Source organism: Haliotis rufescens, unplaced genomic scaffold (assembly GCF_023055435.1).
Source record: "Haliotis rufescens isolate VD_foot unplaced genomic scaffold, xgHalRufe1.0.p SCAF_4, whole genome shotgun sequence".
NCBI lineage: Eukaryota > Metazoa > Mollusca > Gastropoda > Lepetellida > Haliotidae > Haliotis > Haliotis rufescens.
In genome coordinates this window covers 2,636,330-2,663,216 of record NW_025964112.1, presented here as the reverse complement: position 1 = coordinate 2,663,216, position 26,887 = coordinate 2,636,330, and the positions used below count along the sequence as shown (strand labels likewise).

Below are 26,887 nucleotides of genomic sequence, written 5' to 3'. Positions count from 1 at the left end.
TGCAGCCCGCCTGATAGACTAACATTTAGTCTCTGAAATCTTATATTACACAAGATCCCTCTTGACTCTAAAAATAAAAAAATTCCCTATGCTGTGGAATAGAGCTAGCTTGAGCTGGGTAGACTTGCTTTTGTATGCATTTCTAGATTATTATTTTTTCATAAAATAAATATATTCCACGGTCATTGTGCAGGACTACCCGCCTGAAAGTAAGGCGTCCTGTGAACCGTGTGACCCTAACAGCTAACCATAGTGGCAAATATTGGGGTGGGCAAGGTAACAGTGTTACATCATACTTACAGACGAAGGTTTGTTGGCGACGTGGCATCTTACGATAAGCCGGGGCAATAAATCCTGACCGTGATCGGTATGGGGGCGGTAATGTCAGGGTTTGGGGGCCGTATCCAGCACAACAGGCGAACTGATTTAGTTATTGTGAATGGACATTTGACTTGCCAGCGATATGTTGACTCACTCACTCCTTCACTCACTCCTTCTCTTCACTCACTCAGCCACTCTTTCATTCACTCATACATAATCCTAAAGCAATATACGATTAAAATACATTTAAATAAAACAATCATTATAGCTGCATATCTAACTCTGATTTGAAGCAAAGAAAACAAAACGTCAGCTGTTGGACACGAAAGCATCAAAGGGTAGAATTAAAATAGAAATTGTATTTACAGTAAGTACCGCATCTGTTGCTGATAAAAGAGCGTGACAGTGACTTCTCGCGCCGACAGAGGTGGGCGGGCTGACATTGTCATGTCGCCAACACGGCGATGATAACCTGCGCGCGGAAGTTAAGTCTTATCTGAAAACGAGGCAAACAGATACCATATTAGACGTCCACACCGCCGCTAGTGAGCTTACAATAGCAACATCACGTTTTCCTCAAGTCCAGAGTTGACATTGGTCGCAGTGACAGTAGCATGCGAGTGGACTGATTCGTGAACAGAAGCTTTGTGCATATTCGACGTGAGTGAATTTTCAATTCAATTACATTTATTGAAGAATTAAAACCATGTAATGTTCAAATTAGTTTGTGTCTCGTATAGCACGTTGATATACCTGATAATATTCGTTTGTAATCACACAATTTTAAGTCTTTCACCTGATTACGAGATTGGAGCAATGAGATCCGACATGATATCATACTATGTAGGTAATCATATTGTAGCGTAATGTCCCAACAAAATATTTATAAATGTTTTTTTCAGGTTTTTGTCAAATAGGAAACTCAGATTCATGTCTTTGATCGGTTACTTTAATCCATGGTCTGTACATGGCCAATTGTTTCAAACTTTGTAGTCAAATCAAATTATCCTACCTGATGCTCTACTGCTTCTCTCCATGTCGCGTCACACGTGCACTATGATAAACAAATAACGTTATCGCGGACTCCAGATATGACAACAAGATGTAGACAACAGGCAGCATGTGAAGGAGCGTCCGGCGTCTCAGCATGACAGCAGTCATCAGCTGCTTTATCGCTACACAGTGACACACATGTCAGTCTTGTTGTGGCGCAGATAGTGGAGACATGTACCAAGTGTCACCCCTGGCTGTCCATGGTTGATCATGAACGATTGTCCTGTACTATACCTATTATTGTATACCCCTGTTAGCATTATTCCTGTCTCATCACTGTGGGGAAACGAACCCGGTGTAGGTTGCACACCATCAAATGTTTTCCCATAGACTTGTATAGTAACTTATAACTAGGCATTCAACAGCCAATCGATGTACAACTATGCAAAGCCTTTCTTAAAGTTGAAAACACATAAAAAAATTGAATAGCTTAGCCAGTTTCATTTCCCAGTACAGAAACCTAAACACGCAGTTCTGCACCAAATATCTTGTACTGTGTCTGTTTGTCTGTCTGTCTGTTTGTCTGTCTGTCGAGGGGCACGAGTGGCCCAGTCGTTTAAGGCGCCGCGATTCGCTGTGCAGAGTTGCGTCCCTTGGGCACGCCAGAAACCTATGATTGTGGGTTCGAATCCCGGTTCGCCCCGATTATGGTTCTAGGTTTGTAAGCACCATACCCGTGCTCGTGAGTTTCACCGAAGTGGTAAACGTCTGAGACCTGCATCACTTCGGGCTTTCCTCACACATTAAGCTGACAGGCCGTGATATGACTGGAATACTGTTAAAAGTGGCATTAAACCCAACTCACTCACTCACTGTCTGTCGACGTTTATAACAGTAACTGCCCAGATAACGGAGGGTCTAGACTAACGGGGTTTCTGTTCATGTATTCATAGTTGGATAAGATGTAAAGCGACAAAACCCTCTCCATAATCAAAAGAAATCTTTGCAAAACCAGAATCGATTGTACGACTATATCATGAGCATGTGTTTATGAATCTCTATCAAATAGTGATGATCCCAGGTGTTCGCGAAAAGGTGAGAAATGGTAAGACATGCACTATTTATTTCATGTTAATTTCAAGTAGATGACTGGTGTAAAAATGATTAACTTGCCTAGTTTATTTCACAACTAGATTATGTACATTAAATAGAGAATCTCATCCTCACCGAGTGTTGATATATTTGATATCAAAAGACACAAGGAGGGGGGGGGGGGGGGGGGGGGGGGTCCTCTACGTAATAACGTCGGAATGTCCTCTATATAATAACTTGTGAATGTCCTATATGTAATAACGTTTGAATGTCCTCTATGTAATAACGATTGTATGTCCTCAATGTTATAACGTTGAATGTCCTCTTTGTAATAACGTTTGAATGTCATCTTTTGAAAAAGATTGATCCTGCTACAACGAAATATCATACCGACATGTTTTATTCTGCCATTGTAGATGGAGTAAAACAAATTCAAAATTGACAGAAAACAGCTGTTCGATTGAGCTGAGGTTAGCTTGTGCTATGTCACATGACCTTCATTGACTCGGAAAAGCGTGCGGCCTTTTGTTTCGAAGCGGGATATAAGGGATTTATTCTCACGCTCAGGAATTCACGTGTCTGTCTTCTTCGTAGCGGGGTATAAGGGATTTATTCTCCCGCTCTGAAATTTAAATCCCTTCCAGGCGGAAAACATACTATTTCATCAAGAGCACGTGAACCAATCAGATCTCATCATTCTGACTTGGGGTATGATAATAACGTTTGAATGTCCTCTATATGATAACATATCTGCACGCGAATCCATTGAGAGGGGTAATAAGGTAGCGAATTATTATTATTATGTACAGATTAAAATTTAAAAAATGCAGGAAAGAGGGTTTGGGTGACCCTTGCACAGTCAGGCTGGTTAGGCTCATCATCAGCTCAGGGCCCTTGCTCCCTCTACACGCAGCCCAGACAGCGAATGGGACTTCTCCCAGGAAGCGCTGCCTCGTCAAACCCAGCCAGAACTTTTCGGAGAATGTGAAGACTCCCCAACACTGCAGCCTTCTGCATTACCCAGATTGTCAGAAGGGCTGTATTCCTGGTAGCAAACCCGGGTACTCTCCCAATGTCAGTCAAAAGATTGGGAGGTACCAAACCTAAGGCACCGAGAACAATGGGGAGTCGGACAACTTGGTACTTGGGATGCAAGCGTGAGTAGTATAACATGCACTTTTGCCCGTTTTTAATTGCCGTCCTCTCATTGGCTGATTTCTGCCCGCAGAAGTTCTAAAATTACAAAGTGAAATTTTCCAGCTGAAAAAAAAGAAATAGAGAAAGGATTATCTTTATTGAAAGCGTCTCAGCAAAATGTTTAAAGTTTTCTTTTGTGAGATTTGGTGGTTCCATAAGGAACCTGTGTGTACGCTGTAGACGTGGATGTTGACGTCTTAGATCATCGTGGATGGTGAGCCAAATACGGTCTTCAGGTAGACGCAGTTGGGGGAATGCCTTCCATGTTCTTTTTAAATACCTGTAGGAAGGATGATCGGGAATATCCATAATATCCGATCCCACTGTCCACGAACTCCGACAGCTATCCGCATCCAAACATTTACATCCGTAGTCGACACTAGCGTCGCAATCCGTGCTTAAATCCATTTTCACGTCCGATATCTCCAACAGCTCGAGCCGCAAATGATATAACCGCGATGACAGTCCGGCGATCAAAATCACGTGATCAGCCGGATAACCATTGAACGTCCTACACCGGACAATCATGTGGCAGTTCCGGGTCAATGACCCGCACTCAAACCCGGTAACTTAGATTTATATAACAACAGTTTGCGGAATTAAACAGTATACACGAAACCGGCGGTTCTGTTTGGGTGTTCGACATACGTTCGACTGCCATCGACATGTCAGGACACGTAGAACTGTCTTGGGATACATTCAAGTTTAAACACCCTTTCCGCGTATTGATAAGTGGAAGTAGTGGTGCTGGAAAGACCACCTTTGTATATAAGTTACTGCAGAGTTTAGATAACGATTTACCTCTGTGCGAAAAACCCGATGCCATCGTGTGGGTATTTAGCGAACAACAGGTTCTGTAGGATTGAATATCGTCTTTCTGCGCGAAACACGGTATATCTATATACTTTATACGTAACGTCATCGAAGCAGAAACGTTAGTTCGAGATAAGAGTTGGATAGTCCAGAGACCATATACCGGTCTGAAGTGACTGATTATGACTTTAAATAGTTTGAAATTTGTGCACAAGTTCTAATTTTGGCATGTGTTTATGTGTCTTATGAGACAGTTTAAGAGGCTGTGGCTCACATGCTATGGTTTAGGAGATAAACTATCCCTGGACAGATGTGTCCTGAGGGTAGACTGATACCTACAACAATGTCTACATCTCCCTTTCCCAAATACCAACAGGGAATGACCGCCTTCGTGGTCTAGTGGTAGAGCGTCCGCCCGGAGAGCGGAAGGTCCGGGGGTTCGATCCCCGGCCGCGTCATACCAAAAGACGTTAAAAGGTGGTACTTGTTGTTACCCTGTCTGGCGCTCGGCATTAAAGGGCTAAAACAAGGACTGGTCGGCTCGGAGTCAGTATGCTGTGTCTGAGTGGGGTATTCATGTTTAACTGTGGCATGGTATCTCAGTGTGCTAGCACTATAAATCGGCATCGGTCCGGACTGGTACAAGCAGCCACACAGACACGTGCATGCAGGTCGCTATATAAGTGCAATAATCTTGGACGCGACGTTACTTTAAACCCAATTTCACCTCATCTCACCAACAGGGAACAACTTGTTGACCGGATTGTTGAGCTGATTTCAATGCCATTGGTGTTTATTCCAAAGTCACCTTCTCTGTAGGCTGAGATGCCAGAAGTAACAGCCTGACTCAACCCAACACCTATTGGGACCAGATGGCTGAATTTGTCTTCGTAATTTCCGAGGCTGACATTGTAAGAGGACTACTTTGATAAAAGTTTCTTGACATCTGTGAGGGTCGAAAAGAAATGAGGCAAGCCAATCCAAAAATCATTGTCATGTCCGATGTACTGTCTGTGGACTGACTGACTGACTGGCTAAGTATGGTTTTACGCCGCTTTTAGCAATATTCCAGCAATATCACGGCGGGGGACACCAGAAATGGGCTTCACACATTGTACCCATGTCGGGAATCGAACTCGGGTCTTCGGCGTGACGAGCGAACGCTTTAACCACTAGGCTACCCGACCGCCCGTCTGTGGACTGAGACAGATGCAAGTAGGGATGGTGTTACTGACACTGACAGTTTCAGAGCTCACTGTGAACCGTCATAGAATTGGACCAGGTTAATGGCATCCTCGATTGCTCGAACGACTGTAAAGTCTCCAAGTTGGTGACACTCCTCAAGCAAAGTCTTTTTCAAACATGAGTACTGTTTGTACCTTCTATGATGAAGAATTCCCCTGACAACGTCATCAAGATTGTCTTCAGGACTGTACTGGTGCATCTCGCCCACAAGAACATAAAACGCATCTGCCCAACAGTTGTCAGAATCCTTGAATCCATTATGACTGTGGTGTTCTCTCGCTTCTGGCTCTTGATGATACTCAGCCGGGCCGATGTAAAATGCTGCCCAAGCCTCAGCCTACTGCAGTTGTCTTACACTGGAAGAAAATATACAACATACAGATATGTCTGGAAAAACTAAAGAGACAGTACACATTGATTTTTTGTCTCTTCAACATTATACAGTTCATGTTTAATAAATACTATAAACTATTAAATTAATGAGACAAATTAGAGCGACTCTTGCCAGCAAAGTTATGCATTGTTAATGGATAGAATGAAGATTGTTGTTATATTAGATTCACTGAACCATGTGCACATGGGCAGAAACAATGGATTAAATTAACAAATCTCTCAATAAACAATGTAATTGTGTGCTAGATTTAGACAGTACTTCAAACACACATCCCGCGTTAAGTGTTGTCAGCTTGTTTACACAAGTTAATTAAGCAGTTGTGACAGTCAACCATATATGAAGCTTGTCATAATTTTGTAATAGATTATACAGTAAACTACGGTTATAACGAACACGCTTATAACGAACTGACGGATATAACGAACTTGCTTTTTTGGTCCCGACTATATGCTGTAGTTATGCTGTATATATGCTTCTAACGAACTACGGTTATAACGAACCAAAATTAGTAGTCCCTTTGAGTTCGTTATAACCTAATACGCAGAAAGAGGAAGAGAAATAAACCGCGTAGACGATGATTCGTGCCGAGGCTATACAATGTGCAAAGTCTGAACTAGATTTATTTTCAGTACCGGGTGTTGTGACGAGCATGACCCGATAGTCAATGGGTGCGATATACTCCGACAACCTCTACAATCAGGTTTGGACCCATATGATTTGATATCCTAAATCCCGTTAATAGTTATATCGATTTAGCGCAGTGTTTTTTGCGAATTGTTGTCAAAGTAACTAAAAGTAATGGCGACAATACAAACCCAAGAGCATCGGGACAAGATAATAATATACCTCCGTACCACGTCACGCCTATAAATAATTCCCTTCACAGTCATTTCCGCGATGTAAGGGTAAAACTCGGTCAAAATCAGCAGGAGGTCACGCCCAGTCTCGGTACGTAGCCTGCCACAGTTATCTCGAACCGCTACTGTCCTTCGACGAAGAATCTAAACAGAGTTTTATGTCATGTCAAGGATGGCATATGGACGAAGCCAACAAATTTGACGATCTCAATATGGACAATGCTCGCTGCAACTCGGGGACGAAAAAACGGTGGCAATCAATAGTTCCCACGCGTGAAGAAGCATACCTGTCAAGACTTAACTGCATATATTTTTACAACCCCGTTATCTCATAGACGGTGTTAATATAAAACTAGAGCACATTCGTTCATCGGATCAGTTTTGGTTGATGTACGCCGATGTTGGGACTACTTATAAAAGTGAGATCGTCAGAGCGGAATTTTACGTCAGACAAGTGGAAGTTTCACCACGAATAAGAGAACTACACATTATAGCTTTACAGAAAGGGATAACTGCAAAATATCCTATTATGCGAGTCAAGACAACTGCTCAAAGGTCAAAGGAAGAGGCCTCTGGGCAAGGCGCAGGCTAACCCCAAGCCTCAGGTGGATCCCACTTCGGCCCCAACCCTTCCTACAACCCGCCCGGTGCAGAAGGCCAGACTACCCAAGAAGAAGAAGTTCCCCCCTTCAGTCCTCGACATGGAGATAGAGGAGACCCTTCCCTCCACCCCTCCGCCCCCAGTAGCAGCGTTGGAACTCGCTCCCCTCGAATCCAGAGGGGAGGAGACCTTCCGCTCGCCTGAGGGGACGGGCCACGGGAGGAAGAAGAGGAAGAGGAGAGGCTCTCCCGAACCAGCCTCCCGGCCAACCACTACCACCGCGTCAGCAAAGTCCCAGACCCCGACGCCCATCCTGAACGACTCCAGCGCTCAGACCACCTCACCAGAGCCCCCTTCCCTTAGCGACGGCCAGACTCAGACCACCCGGTCGAGGTCAAGGACAAGGTCCTTAAAGTCGCGCTACTGGGAAAGGCGGAGGGTATCCTTAGATACGTATAAGGCTCATCCCAACCTGGGCGCGGACTGCATAGAGACAGCCCACGACCAGCTGTTTCCCTCCGCCAACACCGACGGAGCCCCACTCCCACCCAGCCAAACCCCCACCCCCTTAGCCTTTATTAGTTTGGGTCTGTAAAGTTTATATTTTTGGGGGGGTTGCACTTCTTTATTTATTCACTACGCTTTTTTTACCAAGTAGTATAAGTGCAACCCCGTGTGCGAAATACGCTTGCAGTCGGAAAGCGCACGTTAAATCTCCAATGATAGAATAGAACGACATGTTATACGTAGTCTCGCCTATTATGGAAGGTCCACACTTTCCTTTAGCAGTAACGTTTAACAATCCGAGTTCAGTATTTATCAAAGGTAGCAATTGTAGCATTGTTCTCCATTCTTCCATAGTAATTGCTTTTCCTTCAATGGTCGCCTTACCGGCCAGAAACATTCTCACGTCCAAAACTGTACGGTTTTCAACTCGACATACGTTCGGTCTGGTCACTGCCGACAATTTGAACTGATTAAGCGAACACTTTTCGCCACGGGTGTTCAGACTTTTTATTGCCTCAGATCTGGGTAGATATTTTAATGTCTGCATGGAAAATAGCGTAAGAGGGTTCGATCGTAGAATTATTAGTTGTCCAAGTGATCCATTCGGCTACCGAAGAACCGGTTAGAAGACACATCAAGATAGATGTACCTATAATCATAATACGTTTCTTTCCGTTAATGGTCAAATTTCTACCCAACAATCCGCAGTTAGCGGTAGCGACCATGGGAGGTTCGTCAAAAGGCTGTTCCATGTTTTCTCAACTGCTGAATTAGTTAGTCGTTCGCCGGTTTAGTGTATACTGTTTAATTCGCAAACCGGTGTTATATAAATCTAAGTTATCGGGTTTGAGTGCGGGTCATTGACCCGGAACTGCCATGTGATTGTCCGGCGTGGGACGTTCATTGGTTAGCTGGACACGTGATTTTGATCGCCGGACTGTCATCGCGGTTATATCATTTGCGGCTCGAGCTGTTGGAGATATCGGACGTGAAAATGGATTTAAGCACGGATTGCGACGCTAGTGTCGACTACGGATGTAAATGTTTGGATGCGGGTAGCTTTCGGAGTTCGTGGACAGTGGGATCGGATATTATGGATATTCCCGATCATCCTTCCTACAGGTATTTAAAAAATCGATTAGATACCTACTACAAATTTCCTATTCAAATTAAGCAGACTCCTCTCGAGCTGGCCAGGGGCGGGTTATTCTACACGGGAATGAACGATTGCGTTCAGTGCTATATGTGCGGTATTAAACTGTAGACAAAATCTTACAAGAACATAGAAGACATACCTCCAACTGCGTCTACCTGAAGACCGTATTTGGCTCACCATCCACGACGATCTAAGACGTCGTCAACATCCACGTGTACAGCGTACACACAGGTTCCTCATGGAACCACCAAATCTCACAAAAGAAAACTTTAAACATTTTGCTGAGACGCTTTCAATAAAGATATCCTTTCTCTATTTCTTTTTTTCAGCTGGATAATTTCACTTTGTAATTTTAGAACTTCTTTTTTTTAAGTATTGTATACACTAAAGCGTAGTATATGGTGTACTCTTTATAAATCAATAATTGTCTACCCTGGTTTAGGGGGACCCTGCGGTTGGTTGGTTGGTATGTTGTTTAACGCCGCACTCAGCAATATTACAGCTATATGACGGCGGTCTGTAAATAATCGAGTCTGGACCAGACAATCCAGTGATTAATATCATGAGCATCGATCCCCGCAATTGGGATCGATGACATGCATCAACCAAGTCAGCGAGCCTGACCACCCGATCCCGTTAGTCGCCTTTTACGACAAGCATAGTCGCCTTTTACGGCAAATATGGGTTGCTGAAGACATCAGCCAATGAGAGGACAGCAATTAAAAATCGGACAAAAGTGCATGTTATACTACTAGCGTGACATTTCGAAAGCGAGGTCTGCATATTTGCCATGTTTTTCCTCAATCTTGTCAATCACATTAGTGTCAAAAGGGACAGTAAATTCAATGATATAAGAGATTTCATTGGATTGATAAAAAAGGACAAGATAAGGTTTGTTGGCCTGGACATGTCTGAGGCCTATTCCAAAGGATTTTGTATTTATCATTTTTCATGACGCCCACTACATATTCCGGGTCGTACTATGGATGGACCTCTGTGTCAAAACCACAAGCATGGCGAAGACGGTCATAAAATTATCGAGCTACACCATCATGTCGCTTAAGATACTGTGTCATTGCCGAAGCTGGGCATCCACTGACAATGTGTTGGACAGTCTCATTAAATTCATTACATAATCTACATTAATTTTCATATTCACATTTTGATGCAAAATCACACATTGACGGTTTCGAGTTGGAAGTGACTTGTCCTGAGCAGCAAACAGAAGGCCCTCCGTTCCACTTTTCAGGCCAGACGACTTCATCCAAGCGAAGGACTCTGCAGGTTTGCTGATCTTCTCAACACACTGCACATAACTCGATGCAGTGGTCGTTCAGATAGCCTCTCCTTGAAAAACTGAGTCTGGACCGACTTGATATGGCACTTCGCTCGGTTGACACTCATTTCTGTACCGTCCAGCAGTACAGAACCATCAACAAAATCAACACGGACCTTGAGACTATGTCTCACATCCTTGGCTCGTTTTAGAAAACTGTGGAATGCCTTTTTTTCATCATGAGTCTTGACATGCTTCACAAATAAATGTGTGCAAAAGTGCACAAAACAATTCTATCATTATTATTATGATTATGATTATTATTATTATTATTATTATTATTATTATTATTATCGTATGAACGTCCTCAATGTAGCACGGCAATATGAACACGGCAGGTTACAAGCGTCCCCGGGAGATAGTATCGCAGAGACATGCCGCCATGCAGTAAGAGCGAGTACAGTCTGTCGGCAGGAAGAGGCGCCACAGAGAACGAGTTCAGGCCTGATGCGGAGACGGAGGAAGATCCGGAATACGAAGAGGAAGAGCTGAGATACGGATGGGGATCGTGGAAGCCAAAGTAGGTACTTTGTAAATGGCCCTAAATATAGTTAGACCATTACAATGTAATAACTATATTGTTCTGTGCGATATTTAACTCAAAAGAGGATACAGAAAAAGACTTATTGCTTTCGATTTTCTTATGGTTTATAGTGTTACCAGGAAACCCGTCCATGACAATCACAACCACCTCTGAAGTATTTCTGAGAAGGTGGAGATTAAGAATAACAACTGATTCGATTGCTCTGGAGATACTGGTGCATGTTTGTGTAAAGTCACCAGCTTATTGGGAGAAGCACCTAGAATGTAACCACCAGATAACGTCTCCTTATCTCTTGTCGAGATTCTAACACAGCTAAAAATATAATGTATTGTGTCTAATATATCTCAACTGAAATAAAAGAAAAGCAATGAGGTCTTTCACTGAGTTCTATATAAGTCTATCTAACTAACCGCTTGGTCTTTGATTTAAAACATGACCATTTCTCAGCCAGAATGTCGGGAGTGGTGCTTATGAATCTGTGGAGGGGGTGTTTGTCTGCAGATAATACTTGGCTTGTTGACCTCGGGTCATGTTTGGGTCATGTTTGCGTCAATTTTGGGTTATGTTAGCGTTGCGGGTCAACTCGTCCAGGGTTCCACACCATACACGTCGATATTTAAGTGCAATAATCGCGAACGCGACGTTAAACCCCATTTAAACTCACCTTAGAATGCAAATTCAACGCAATGTACATGTATAATATGTACAACTCTAAGCCAATATAATTGAATATTGATTAATGTTAAATGTGTAAATGTTGTTAGTGTATGACAATCAGTGAACCAGTTTTGATTGTTCTCACGTTCTGTATTTACGTAAAAGTATACACAAGAAACACGTGTAGATAATACACTCGAGTGACACATCACAATCCCCCAATTTATATTCCGAGTTGGGATCAGCTTTTAATGTTGTTTTGTAATTCAGCTATCACCACGTCCCTCATACTGAACATTTGATTTCCATCCTTGTTTCCTTGTGCTGGAGAAGTTGTACATCCATCACATGTAACCGAGTCACAGACACAGGTGATAACAAACTGGGTTTGGGGGACTTTCTGACGTAGGACATTACATTGAAGGTATATGCCATGTACATAGGTACACTGGGTGCGGTGATGCTCGAAAATGGGTGATGTGATATTCCGCCAATTGATGAAAACTTGAGTGAATCTTGTGACACGAATGCAACATTTAAATGCAGTGTCACCTTTGGTTTGAAACAGTTCATAAAAACAACAGCCTTCTCATGACAATTCCCATATTCTCACTGGTACGTTGTGTAATGTCCAATCCGTATATACCCGCATGTTCATTAAGTGATTTAAGAGAAACTATTGTAGATTGGATGTTTTAATTTTGTTAACGTTTTGTATGTTGTTCATGAATACACGTACATGATGTTAGTGTGACGTTCTCAGCTCTTTCTTCTCAAGGTGTCTGCAGGCGTTCAACTGTATCCGCTGGTACGTCTTCTGGACGTCGGTCTTCAGTCTGTTCCAAGGCTTCACAATCAACGGCGTCACCAACGCCATCATCAGCTCTCTAGAGACACGGTTTGAGTTGCCCAGCTCCTTGTCCGGCCTCATCATCAGCTCCAACGACTTCCTCGCGCTCTTCCTCGTCCTCGTCATCAGCTACTACGGTGCTACACGCAACAAGCCTCGCCTCATCGCTGCCGGTATCCTGATCCTGGGGCTGGGGTCGTTTGTGTTTGCTCTGCCACACTTCATTACTGGTGTATACAACTACAAGGCTTCGGGTGAGTGAAAACTGAATGCATTGCTGGTGTATACAACTACAAGGCTTCGGGTGAGTGAAAACTGTATGCATTGCTGGTGTATACAACTACAAGGCTTCGGGTGAGTGAAAACTGAATGCATTGCTGTTGTATACAACTACCACCTCGGGTGAGTGAAAACTGTATACATTGCTGGTGTATACAACTACCACCTCATGTGAGTGAAAACTATACATTTCTGGTGTATACAACTATCACCTCGGGTGAGTGAAAACTGTATACATTGCTAGTGTATGCAACTACCACCGCGGGTGAGTGAAAACTGTATACATTACTGGTGTATACAACTACCACCTCGGGTGAGTGAAAACTGTATACATTTCTGGTGTATACACTTGCACAAAGCGATCCTAGCAAAAAAATGATACACAAACTCTTATCGCAAATATAGTCCCGAGTCACACAAAGCGACCTTAACCCTAAGATGGCCATAACCCCCACGCTTTAACGTAGGCTTACGATAGTCTCAGCGCTACGATCGCTTTGTGCAAGTGGGCCCAGATTCTCAAAGCATTCTTAGCGCTACGACTGTCCTAATCCTACGTTAAGCGTTGGAGTTATGGCCATCTTAGGGTTAAGGTCGCTTTGTGTGACTCGTGACTCGGGACTATATTCTCGATAAGAGTTTGTGTATGACGAGACTGTGATTTGTAGATAGTCAGAACATGTCCGGGGAGGTTTGGTAAATAGCTTATCATTAGTAGGATCATGTTTGACTTGCCTTCTGGTAGCTGGTGGTTTGTAGTGAGTGGGTGAATGTTGTTTGACGCCGAGGACAACGGGTTACAGCTGTATAACGGCGCCTTGTACATACTGGGGTCTGTGTCGGGACACTGGGTGACAGCATGAGGAACGCCCATGGAGTTAGGTGACACTCAGCTTGTTGTGAGAGGCGACTAACGGGATCGGGTGGTCAGGCTCGCTGACTTGGTTGATGCGCGTCTTCGTATCCCATCGTTGATCGATGCTGACGATGTCAGTCACTGGATTGTCTGGTCCAGACTCGATTATTTATAGGCCGCCGTCATATAGCTGGGATGTTGCTGAGTTTGGCGTTAAACATCAAACAAACAAACCATGGTTAATGAGGTTTAGTTACTCTCTGGAATCTTACAGGTATGATGTTTGAAACTTGTTATACATCTTATATCACGTTACGGCATCCATTGTCAGTCACACGTTGGGGTAGTGCATTAATCTAAATGTTGGCAACGTGCGGCCTTGTACCTGCCCCTGTGGATTACAGTTACAAATTTAGGACGCATCATTTATCAAATGATGTATAAAGCTTGTAATGAGGTCAACTCAAATTCCTTGTCTGATGGCGGGTGATGGCGTCTCATGACCTCTGACCTCATCGTCAACTGCACAATACCTCCATGAAGATTCAATTAGCTTAACAGCCTTTTGGTAGTCACGTTGTCTTTCATGGTCAGGGTACATGACCTGTGGCTGTCCGTTGATGTTCAGAACTAAATTAGAAAACAGATTACGTGTGAACAAAGGACCTACTCTCTCACTCACTCACTCGGGGGGCACGGGTGGCCCAGTCGTCTAAGGCGCCGCGATTCGCTGTGCAGAGTTTCGTCCCTTGGGTACGCCAGAAACCTATGATTGTGGGTTCGAATCCCGGTTCGCCCCAATTATGTTTCTAGGTTTGTCAGCACCATACCCGTGCTCGTGGGTTTCACCGAAGTGGTAAACGTCTGAGACCTGCATCACTTCGGGCTTTCCTCCCACATTTAGCTGACACGCCGCGATATAACTGTAATACTGTTCAAAAGCGGCGAAAACCACTCACTCACTCACTCACTTCACTCAATTCACTCACTCACTCACTCACTCACTCACTCACTCAGCATTGTATTTCCAGATGTCCACGAAACATCATGCAGAGAGATTGGCAACACTACCGAGTGCGGTGAACGGAGAGACTCCTACCTACAGAAGTACGTCTACATCTTCATGCTCGGTAACGCGCTGCACGGGGCTGGAGCCACGCCTATGTTTACCCTGGGGACGACCTTCATTGACGAGAACACGCAGGCCAAGATGACGTCTCTTTATCTAGGTGAGTACTTCATTGTATCTCATCACGGTCTGCGGGGTTGCCGACGGTCTGACGGGTGGCTCCACCCCATGGATTTCAACAAAGGGCACCGGCGTCCCAGAAGGATTGGTGTGGTGTGGTGTGTTTTGTTTTTTTCTTGCTATTTAAACAATATTTTGTCGTGAAGTTTTAACCCAACAATGAAATTGTGGGCATGCTGGGTGAATGATAGTTTGAAGCAGTGACCGAAAAAATTCTCAAACAACTATACCAGCAACCCCATGATGCCCCCATCGTGTGTCGTCCGTTCTGCTTCGTCCCAACAATCCTGGAAGCTGTTTGACCTGCGTGCTGTTATCGTATTTTCTTTATGGATGATTCTAGGGCTCAGTTGCACACAGTTATCTCAGCACTGCGACTAGCACAGACATCCAATAGTTGGAGCACTGCGACTATCACAGACATCCAATAGTTGCGGCACTGCGACTATCACAGACATCCAATAGTTGGAGCACTGCGACTATCACAGACATCCAATAGTTGCGGCACTGCGACTATCACAGACATCCAATAGTTGCAGCACTGCGACTATCACAGACATCCAATAGTTGCAGCACTGCGACTATCACAGACATCCAATAGTTGCAGCACTGCGACTATCACAGACATCCAATAGTTGGAGCACTGCGACTATCACAGACATCAAATAGTTGGAGCACTGCGACTATCACAGACATCCAATAGTTGGAGCACTGCGACTATCACATACATCCAGTAATTGCGGCACTGCGACTATCACAGACATCCAATAGTTGGAGCACTGCGACTATCACAGACATCCAATAGTTGCGGCACTGCGACTATCACAGACATCCAATAGTTGCAGCACGGCGACTATCACAGACATCCAATTGTTGCAGCACTGCAACTATCACAGACATCCAATAGTTGCAGCACGGCGACTATCACAGACATCCAATAGTTGCAGCACTGCGACTATCACAGACATCCAATAGTTGCAGCACTGCGACAATCACAGACATCCAATAGTTGGAGCACTGCGACTATCACAGACATCCAGTAGTTGCGGCACTGCGACTATCACAGACATCCAATAGTTGGAGCACTGCGACTATCACAGACATCCAATAGTTGGAGCACTGCGACTATCACAGACATCCAATAGTTGGAGCACTGCGTCTATCACAGACATCCAATAGTTGCAGCACTGCAATCTGTTAGAATGTCTGCCCGTGTGTGTTGTTGTAAATGACGCTCGTGTTTAACGCTTTCAATGACTCCCGTGTGTGATGTTGCCAATGACGCCCGGGTGTGATGTTGCCAATGACGCCCGTGTGCGATGTTGCCAATGACGCCCGTGTGTGATGTTGCAAATGATGCCCGTGTGTGATGTTGCCAATGACGCCCGTGTGTGATGTTGCCAATGACGCCCGTCTGTGATGTTGCCATTGACGCCCGTGTGTGATGTTGCCAATGACGCCCGTGTGCGATGTTGCCAATGACGCCCGTGTGTGATGTTGCCAATGACGCCCGTCTGTGATGTTGCCATTGACGCCCGTGTGTGATGTTGCCAATGACGCCCGTGTGCGATGTTGCCAATGACGCCCGTGTGTGATGTTGCAAATGACGACCGTGTGTGATGTTGCCAATGACGCCCGTGTGCGATGTTGCCAATGACGCCCGTGTGTGATGTTGCAAATGACGCCCGTGTGTGATGTTGTCAATGACGCCCGTGTGCGATGTTGCCAATGACGCCCGTGTGCGATGTTGCCAATGACGCCCGTGTGCGATGTTGCCAATGACGCCCGTGTGTGACGTTGCCAATGACGCTCGTGTGTGATGTTGCCAATGTCGCCCGGGTGTGATGTTGCCAATGACGCCCGTCTGTGATGTTGCCAATGACGCCCGTGTGTGATGTTGCCAATGACGCTCGTGTTTGATGTTGCCAATGACGCCTGTGTGTGATGTTGCCAATGACGCTCGTGTGTGATGTTGCAAATGACGCCCGTATGTGATGTTGCCAATGACGCCCGTGTGTGATGTTGCCAATGACGCCCGTGTGTGATGTTGCAAATGACGCCTGTGTGTGATGTTGCAAATGAAGCCCGTATGTGATGTTGCAAATGAAGCCGATGTGTGATGTTGCCAATGACGCCCGTGTGTGATGTTGCAAATGACGCCCGTGTGTGATGTTGCCAATGACGCCCGTCTGTGATGTAGCAAATGACGCCTGTGTGTGATGTTGCAAATGACGCCTGTGTGTGATGATGCAAATGAAGCCCGTATGTGATGTTGCTAATGACGCCCGTGTGTGATGTTGCAAATGACGCCCGTGTGTGATGTTGCAAATGACGCCCGTGTGGAATGTTGCAGGTATTGTGTACGCTGCTGCATCAGTTGGTGTTGCTGCAGGTTACACAGTGGGCGGACAGTTCCTCACCATCTTCACCGACGTTGACAAGGTCGACGTCTCCAAGTAAGTACAACGATGTAACAATACACCCTTAAACGTACAGACACCTCTCAGCTCATCTCGGTCAAATATGAGCGTTCATTAAACAATAATCGTCTTCATAACGTCGTCGTGTCTTCGGACTTCATGCGACAAGAGTTAGTGTTTTCAGTGAGCCATACAATAGAAAGCTCTGGCTGGTCGAGGCATTACCTAGCGGAATAGAGCGACATGCCTCTTCAGTTAAGGACTTCAATTAAATAAAGCAATGCTACATTTATGTTTTTTCCTCAATACTTTCAGAACAAGTAAACCGCCTCTTAGTTTAATTTTAATTCTGTTTCAGAATAGACTTGACCCCCGTTGACCCCCGCTGGGTTGGGGCATGGTGGGTCAGTTTCATCATCAGCGGTGGTGTGATGTTCATCATCGCCATCCCCATGCTGGCCTACCCCCGAGTATTACCAGGTAGCCTCTCTCTCTCTCTCTCTCTCTCTCTCTCTCTCTCTCTCTCTCTCTCTCTCTCTCTCTCTCTCTCTCGATCGATCGATCGATCACCATTTCGACGTTAAACACCATTTCACCATACCTCAAAGGGGTCTCGGGGCAATTGGCATCCGAGCAATTTCCAACGATCATAATACAACGATCGAGGGTTCGAATCTAAGGTTCATTCTGATCACGATCTTGGTTTTGTCAGCACAATACCGATGCCCATCGGTTTCAACAAAGTGGTAAATGCTTAGGGTCGGCATCACTTTGGACTTGTACTACGGACAACTGAAACACTGCTCAGAGTGGCATTAAACCCAACACACTCACTCGCGTTATTCAAACCAACATGGTTGAATAAAAAACAACTTTACCGACATAACTAACCCACATTCAGCCTGTAGGATGGCATCATACCCAAAAATTAACCCTATTTCCTACCCGTATTTCCAGGTAGCGCCGCTATTCAAGCAGCCAGAAAGTCAGAAGCGTATCAAGATGGCGACTCCGAAACGGGCCGAGATGACTTCGGCAAGACCTGGAGGGACTTCCCAAGGGCGATGTGGAGCTTGGTACGTAAAACAAATGCATTCGGCAACATTCGGCAACATTCGCCATCATTCGAAAGAACCCACCGCGCGAATTCCAGTACAGAGTACTCCATTATCAACTATTCTGACATGAATTGAGCAGAAGTACCATTCGGGTGAGGGTTAATATGCGCTGAAAAGACCCGGGTATAATGAGTGAACCCCATTTCTGGTCTCCTTGCTTTGAAACCCTCAAAAGTGACGTATACGGCACAAATATATGTCTACGGTAAACTACGTTTGTAACGAACACGCTTATAACGAACTGGGGTTTATTTATTCCCGGCCATTTGCTGTATATATGCTGTATATATAATTATAACAAATTACGGTTATAACGAACTACAGTTAGTGGTCCCTTTGAGTTCGTTATAACCGTAGTTAACTGTGCATTGTCTCCCTGGAACAGATCAAGAACCCGACGTTCTTCTTCTTGTCGCTGGCGTCGTGCATGGGAGGGATGGCTGTCAGCGGCATGGCGGCGTTCGGGGCCAAGTTCCTCCAGGAGCAGTTCAACCTGCAGGCTGCCTACGCCAGTATGATCATGGGTAGGTTGGTAGTTTCCAGGAGATGATGTTTTAAATATATTAGGTACATATCGTGTTATTTGCATATTATCGTGCAGAAATCAAACAAACAAACATTCCATCTGGGTGAGTAAGTGAGTTTGATTTTACGCCGCTTTTAGCAATATTCCAGCAATATCACGGCGGGGGACACCAGAAATGGGCTTAACACATTGTACCCATGTCGGGAATCGAACCCGGGTCTTCGGCGTGACGGGCGAACGCTTTAACCACTAGGCTACCCGACCGCCCCACATTCAATCTGGATCATCAGTCACTTAGTGGCACGAGCGGCTCAGTCACTAAGGTGCCGTATTTTTTCTTTGTGCAGAGTTGCGTCCTTTGGGCACACCAGAACTCTATGATTGTGGTTTAGAATCCCAGTTCGCCCCGTATCTAGGTTTGTCAGCACCATACCCGTGTTTCGACCCGTGAAGATCCGGGTTAGAATAGGTCTTCAGCAACCCATGCTTGCCGTAAAAGGCGACCATGCTTGTCGTCAGAGGCGACTTACGGGTGGTCAGGCTCGCTGACTTGGTTGATGCATGACATCGATTCAAACTGGGTGGATCGATGCTCTTGATATCAATCACTAGATTGTCTGATCCAGACTCGATTATTTTACAAACCGCCGTCATATTGCTGAGTGCGGCGTTAAACAACAAACCAGCCAACCAACCTTGTGTGTTTCACCAAAGTCGTAAACGTCTGGAACCTGTATCACTTCGGGCTTTCCTACCACATTAAGCTGACATGACATTATGTAACTCAAATACTGTTAAAAGGGGCATTAAACCCAACTCACTCACTCTCCTGAAGATGGCGCCATTCTTTTGTTCCCAGGGGTCATAACTGTGCCAGGCGCAGGAGGGGGTATGCTGCTCGGGGGATACATCGTCAAGAAGATGGATCTTAAGTGTCGCGGCATCATCAGGCTCAGCATGACCGTCTGCTGCATCGCCCTCGTCGTGGGTGGCCTGTTCCTCATCCAGTGTCCCAAACCCAAGATGGCGGGCGTGACGGTGCAGTACAGCACACTTGAGTGAGTACAGTCAGAAGAACATTATAAGTTGGAACTACGCAGACGAGAATATCGCATCCACATCGAGATACTTGGCTAAATATATATTCAGTATAGTTCTGGAAAGGACCCGTGTGCGAACTACGCATCAGTCGGAAAGCGCACGTTAAATCTCCAAAGTAAGTAAGTAAGTAAGGAAAGGACTCGGGGTGGATTACCTCCCCTTGTAAGAACCTACAAACGCAGGTTGGGTGATCAGTCGCTGTGAGTCGGCTGATTGTGTGTACTTAACCGTGCCCCATTACCTGGATCGATGCTCACGTTGTCTGCGAATGGTTTACCTGATCCAGGCTCGACTATTTACAGGCGGCCCCACAATAGTTTGTCTATTGCGACTGCGGCGTAATACAACACTCACGTCTTGCGTATTCAATTTTAAAATATATTGACAGCTCTTATTCCCTTTGTGGCCATGTTGACAAGTATGTCTCAAGTTTATGGGGACATTCCTAAACTAGGAACAACAGTCGGTCTGACGCGGTGATCGAGAGACTAGAGGATCTGCCCGATAATACACAGCATCTGCTGACACCTCACTGTTCATAATATCGACCACTGGTTTGCTTGCTCCAGACCCGAACTGTCTCTGCGATACAAATGTGCCGTTGTAGACTTCGGTAAAACGTCATCATCATCATCAGCAGCAGCAGCAGCAACAACAACGCAGCAGTAACACCATCACCGTCATCATTTCCAACGTCGTTATAATCAGCTACCTACTACCATCATCAGTTACATGATTACTGCTATTTCTTCTTGGTTTAGACCGCCTCCGTAGTCTAGTGGTAGAGCGTCCGCCTGGAGAGCTGAAGGTCCGGGGTTCGATCCCCGGCCGCGTCATACCAAAAAACGTTAAAATATGGTATAGTACTTGTTGTTACCCTGTCTGGCGCTCGGCATTAAGGGGGTAAAACAAGGACTGGTCGGCTCGGGGTCAGTATACTGTGTCTGAGTGGGATCTTCATGTTAAACTGTGGCATGGTATCTCACTGTACTAGCACTATAAATCGGCATCAATCCAGACTAGCACAAGCAGCCACACAAACACACACACACGTGCATGTACGTCGCTATGTAAGTGCAATAATCGTGGACGCGACGTTAAACCCAATTTCAACTCACCTTCTTGGTTTACTTCAGATCTCGAGAAGGCAAGAGTAGCCTGAAGGGCCCCTGCAACTCGGCCTGCCACTGCTCCGAGCTCAACTACGAACCTGTGTGTGGGGCGGACAATGTTATCTACTTCTCGCCGTGTCACGCGGGATGTTCCCTGCAATATGATTGGACGGATGGGCCGATGGGACCCATGAAGGTAACACTTGACCTTGACCTCGCTTGATTCCAAAAAGAAATCACTGTACACAGTGCTTGAAATCTCATTAAAATCAGATCTAAGTTCTCGCTGCCGCTAAATAAAGCTTATTAAAATCAGATCTAGGTTCTCGCTGCAGCTAAACAAAAATCTGAGGACATCCCATTACGGGTCACGTCAGAACGACCTTTCCCGAACTTTGACCGACCACTGAAACGACTGACAAGAAGTCGACATCAGCCAATTAGAAAGCAGCTCTCTTGAGTTTTATGGCACTCGTTTCAACCTGGCGACTTCAATTTCAGACTACGCTTGAAAAATATGTTGACACAGTTCTGGATTGAAATTTTGAAAACTGAACAAACGAACATTCCGCAATGTCCAATATATAGTTGAGATTGTATGGCAGTGCTTCCCAGGTACTGTGCAATGCCTCCTCTGTTCAAATGTTTATCCCACTGAGGCGAGAGATAGACGATAATTTTGTCGTAATCAGTTGTACGGGCCGTAACTGTCGTTCGGAATACCCCGTGTTAACATTTTCGAGGTTGCATGATTAGAAAACACATTCCGACTGTCACTTTCATGATCTGGTAAGCGACGCTTTGTTTGGTCGGATGAAAGGTCGTTCTGATGTGACCCGTAATGGAGATCTGTGTTTAGCGATAGCGAGAACTAAGATCTGATTTTAATGAGATTGACAGTGCTTGTTATCGGAGCTTGATAATGCGTTGTGTTACAACGCCTGACCGGATAAAATGTAATTCTCAAAAGATATCTGCCATCTTTTGAGTGTGATCAATCGTATGAGCTCGAGCTGACTATAGTTGGGATCTTGTTGTGTTATTTTGTGTCATCGGTCCCTGACGGTCTGGATCATTGTTCATGCTATCAACCACAGGTTTTGCTAGGCCGAGACTTGATCCTGTACAAGCCGAAGATACATGGCTGTAGTATTAATGGTTAATGGTGAACCGACATGTAGTCAATCGCTACCTTTCTTGGTATTTTAGAGACATAATGGTGTTTACAGTGAGTGTGTGAGTTTGTTCAACACTCCTGTATTCTAACAGGAATTCTGTATTCCGGAGAAACGAAAAACGAGCTTCACACATTGCACCCATATGGGGAATGGAACTTGGGCCATGGCGAGCGAACGCTTCAACATTCAGGCTTTCCCATCTCCCAGCTCTTGTAAAAATGAGTTAGTGAGTTCTTACGCCGCTTTTAGCAATATTCAAACAAAATCATTTCGGGGGACACCAGAAATGGGCTTCACACATTGTACTCATGTGGAGAATCGAAACTGGGTATTCGGCGTGGCGAGTGAACGCTTCAACCATTTGGCCACCCCACCGCCCCACTCTGGGGAAAGACTATGGAGGTTAGATTGAAGGAAATGAAAGCAGAAAATGAAGCAGCTACGGCTCGGAATTACCCAAGATGATTGGTGTTTGTTTCAGATGTATAAGAAATGTTCCTGTGTGGAGAGCAGTTTACACCTGATGAACATATCAACGTTGTCTGACAACGTCACAGCGGGTGCGTACACAACGACTTCATCAACCAACAACATCACTGTCCCTGGCGCCTTGGCCGGCATCTGTCCGTCGGACTGTAACTTGCTGTACGTGGTGGCGCCGCTGTTGTTCCTGGGGATGTTGCTGACGTTCACGGTCGTGTCGCCGTCACAGACAGCAACCCTCCGGTGCGTTCCAGCTGTGTCGCGCACGTGTGTGTGTTTGATGTACATCGTGTTGACCTTTACCTATACAAATTCGGTAGCTTGTTCACCCCTAGTACTCATACAAAGTGACTCAGTGAGTGTTGGTTGGTTTGTTGTTTAACGCCTCACTCAGCAATATTCCAGCTATATGACGGCGGTCTGTAAATAATCGAGTCTTGACCAGACAATCCAGTGATTAATGTCATGAGCATCGATCCACGCAATTGGGATCGATGACATGCATCAACCAAGTCAGCGAGCCTGACCACCCAATCCCGTTAGTCGCCTCTGACGACAAGCATAGTCGCCTTTTCCGGCAAGCATGGTTTGCTGAATACCCATTCTACCCCGGATCTTCACGGGTAGACTGAGTGAGTGAGTGAGTTAAAATTTAAAGTCGCATCGGCTTTATTTCAGCCATATAGCGACAAGAGCTGTTAGCGAGTGAGTTGGGTTTAATCTCCTATTGAACAGTATTTCAGTTATATCTCCACGTGTCAGTTTTATGTATAGGTCTTCAGCAACCCATGCTTGCCCTAAAATCAAGATTCGATTATTTACAGCTCGCCGTCATACAGTTGGAATATTGCTTAGTGCGGCGTCAAAAAACAAACAAACAAACATTGTTATAGGGGAGCAGCATGGCTAGGGTGTTAGATAATATAACCAACTGTAATTCGAACCTTCGAGTATAGGTTCCTGGCCCACCGAAGGGACGCAAATCTGCACAGCCGATGGCGGCGCCATTTGTGATCATGAATGAGTCGTGTCCACAAACATACTGACCATCTACCGGGGTGGGGATCGGGTATGAGCTGACTGATTGTGTGTGATTCGACACTGGCTGTGCGCATGGTTCCAGCGAGGAGGATGTGAACTACTAGTTGGACTAGCCCAGATTGTTTTTAGTCCATTATATGCTGCATTGCGACTTAGGACTCCCTCACTCACCCTGCAGCAGTGTAGTGTAGAGTGAGTGAGTGAGTATGGTTTTACGCCGCTTTTAGCAATATTCCAGCAATATCACGGCGGGGGACACCAGAAATGGGCTTCACACATTGTACCCATGTCGGGAATCGAACCCGGGTCTTCGGCGTGACGAGCGAACGCTTTAACCACTAGGCTACCCGACCGCCCCTGTAGTGTAGAGCTGTAGTCATGGTGATAGCAGTGGTCGTAGAGAGACGTAGCTGGTGTAGCAGGGGTAGCAACAACAGGCGTAATAGCTGCCCAAGTAGCTCAAGTAGCCCAAGTAGCCCAAGAGGTCGTTGAAGAAATCCAGTGTTGTTGTTGGATCCCTTGTGTTGAATTAATAAATGTAATATGAAAACACCCGGGCTCTAGACCAAAGTATTAACATCAACGACATGCGTCAAGTCCAACGGTAAGCTGCCACACCATGCTATGACTGGTGTACTTCTCAAGACAACATCAAATCCAACTCACTCACTCACTCGTCTGTTTCCAGGTGCGTCCCGGGCGGACAACGGTCTCTGGCTATAGGCTTCCAGTGGTTATTCCTGAGACTTGGAGGTAGATATACACCGGTATCCCACAGCACATGGCAAAATTGGATCGTAATTGCGAGGGTTATGTTCCTTGCTGTTCCTTAACCTAGATTCCTTGTTCGCAGGATAGAATGTTTAGTAAAAGAGTTTTTGTAACGAAACTTGGCGGGTGTTTTTTTAATAAAATATTCAGTACTGTAAAACTATTGCAGGTGTTTAGTTTAGGACTAAACTATCAGTTTAGGAAACTGGATGAATAGGTTATTGTACTGGGTGCTTTCTGGGTGTGTGTTTATTGTTTGAGCTGGTTGAAAACTGCATTGTGACAGCTATTGCTATAATCAAAGGACAGTTATGGTAAGACATACCTATGAATTTGTAAATTAGATATAATTTGAATATAATACACTACTACAACACACACACACACGCACACACACACACACCTCCCATTCATCCTTACTCTCATTCCCATGTTTTGAATGTTCCACCCTCGCCCCTCCCTCACATACCCACCCCCTAACTCACACCCACCCACCCACTCACTCATGGCCCTGTCTCATGCTTGTTCTGCCTCCAGGCACCACCCCGGGGCCCCTGATGCTGGGTACCATCATAGACAGTGCGTGCAGGGTGTGGCAGGACATCTGCGGGCAGACGGGGTCGTGCTGGATCTACGAGAAGTCTGAGATGGGGATCCGTATTTTTGTCTGGTGGATCTTGGTCAAAGGCTTCGCCGTCCTCTTCTTCTTCCTCGCCCAGTATTTCTACAAACCACCACCAGAGGACGCTGCGCTAGAGGAAGAAAAACATGACCTCAAGAAAACAGTCACAGACAGGGAAAGTGTGTTTTGATGCACGAGAAGAACGTAGACATGGTGGTTGCAGGTGCTAGGGAGCGCTTTAGACCAGGGTGCACAGGGACGCACACGTGCAATCACATCTGTAGCTGTGTGAGAGCTGGACAGCCCCTGGCACAGCCCTGGCCTGCTGTGACAAATGGACTCGGGTGACGGGAGGAATTCGTCACGAAAAATAAATTATTTGATCTCAGCAATCTTAAAAATACATTTATTTATAAAACTAAACATAGTTTGGTGTGTGGATGTTCTTTTCAGGCGCGTTTAACTACATTTGGCAACTCATTAATCTTCATTGTCAAAATTACTGTCTGTTAGATATACGTTTACAATAACAGGGCTGCTGAAAGAGGGTGTCAAATTTATAATCAGTAAGAAATTATTACCCATCCCCCAAAATTCATCACTTTGAGATACAACAAAGAACGAACATGTGATCATTGTGTCATGGCGTCATTGGGGACATTGGTTAAGTGGTTTCAGCAGAGTGTCCTGATGTTGGAACTGTGTCGGTGACAGTCAATCCCCACTCTGACAATCGAGCAGACACCTGGGGCAAATCTGTCGCACTGACGTCACACGGACAGTCTCGTGGTCCAGGGCTCCTCAACACACCGGATCAGGATCCGCTAGTAGTCAATATTCCCAGACTGCGCCCGATTATGACCCTCGGTTTCTAAGAATCCCCTTACTGGAGGGTAAAGGTCAATGCTTTATTTGAGTGCGCTGCTCTCTAAATGACACGCCGTGATATACCTGGAATACTGTTCCATGCGGCGCTAAACTCTCTCGTTGTCCCTATCTCCTGTCAACAAATGACACTCAGACTGATCTTACAAAGGTTGACATAACATTACGTGATATTTGTGCATACTTTCGGTTTACTTGACTATACTTGTGGCTCGTGACTTCTGTATGTAATCAGAGATTTCGTTGTATAGTGTAGGGGGCACGGGTGGCCCAGTCGTCTAAGGCGTTGCGATTCGCTGTGCATAGTTGCGTCCCTTGGGCACGCCAGAAACCTATGATTGTTGGTCCGAATCCCGGTTCGCCCGATTATGTTTCAAGGTTTTTTGACAGCACATTACCCGTGCAGGTGGGTTTCACCAAAGTGGTAAACGCCTGAAACCTGCATCACTTCGGGCTTTCCTCGCGCTTTGTTTATCGATAGCGAGAACTAAGATCTGATTTTAATGAGATTGTAGTAACAGTGCTATGTAAACAGGAAGCGGTTGATGCGGGTAGGAGACTGTTCACGATGAAAATAAAGTTACCGTGTGTGACTGTACATACTTTCAGGTAACCACTGGCAGTTTAAAGTGAATAGTCTTGTTATTGTTTAATAAATACTGTTAATTGATTGTTATATATTA

At 45.3% G+C, this 26,887-nt stretch overlaps 1 protein-coding gene across 2 annotated transcripts; it reads left to right on the top strand.

Annotated features, from left to right (window-relative positions):
* Positions 1 to 826: 826 nt before the first annotated feature.
* Positions 827 to 26,887, top strand: LOC124149908 (solute carrier organic anion transporter family member 4A1-like). Of its 2 annotated transcripts, none has more exons than XM_046521750.2 (13): positions 827 to 981; positions 10,851 to 11,032; positions 12,492 to 12,817; positions 14,730 to 14,927; positions 17,301 to 17,403; positions 17,726 to 17,847; positions 18,325 to 18,443; positions 18,871 to 19,009; positions 19,871 to 20,069; positions 21,249 to 21,420; positions 22,884 to 23,128; positions 24,615 to 24,679; positions 25,235 to 26,887. In XM_046521750.2, exons 2-13 carry the CDS (start codon positions 10,887 to 10,889, stop codon positions 25,507 to 25,509), a joined length of 2,109 nt encoding a protein of 702 aa, XP_046377706.2. In that variant the 5' UTR covers positions 827 to 981; positions 10,851 to 10,886; the 3' UTR covers positions 25,510 to 26,887. The 2 variants fall into 2 exon arrangements, with proteins under 2 accessions (XP_046377706.2, XP_048237953.1); XM_048381996.1 differs by having other exon boundaries at positions 12,477 to 12,817.

What these genes read in the sequence shown, in the direction of transcription:
- LOC124149908 (XM_048381996.1), top strand. Translation starts at nt 10,887, where the DNA reads ATGCCGCCATGCAGTAAGAGCGAGTACAGTCTGTCGGCAGGAAGAGGC. An exon ending in GATGACGTCTCTTTATCTAG is followed by an intron (nt 14,928 to 17,300) that starts GTGAGTACTTCA and finishes GGAATGTTGCAG; the next exon opens with GTATTGTGTACGCTGCTGCA. An exon ending in TCACAGACAGCAACCCTCCG is followed by an intron (nt 23,129 to 24,614) that starts GTGCGTTCCAGC and finishes GTCTGTTTCCAG; the next exon opens with GTGCGTCCCGGGCGGACAAC.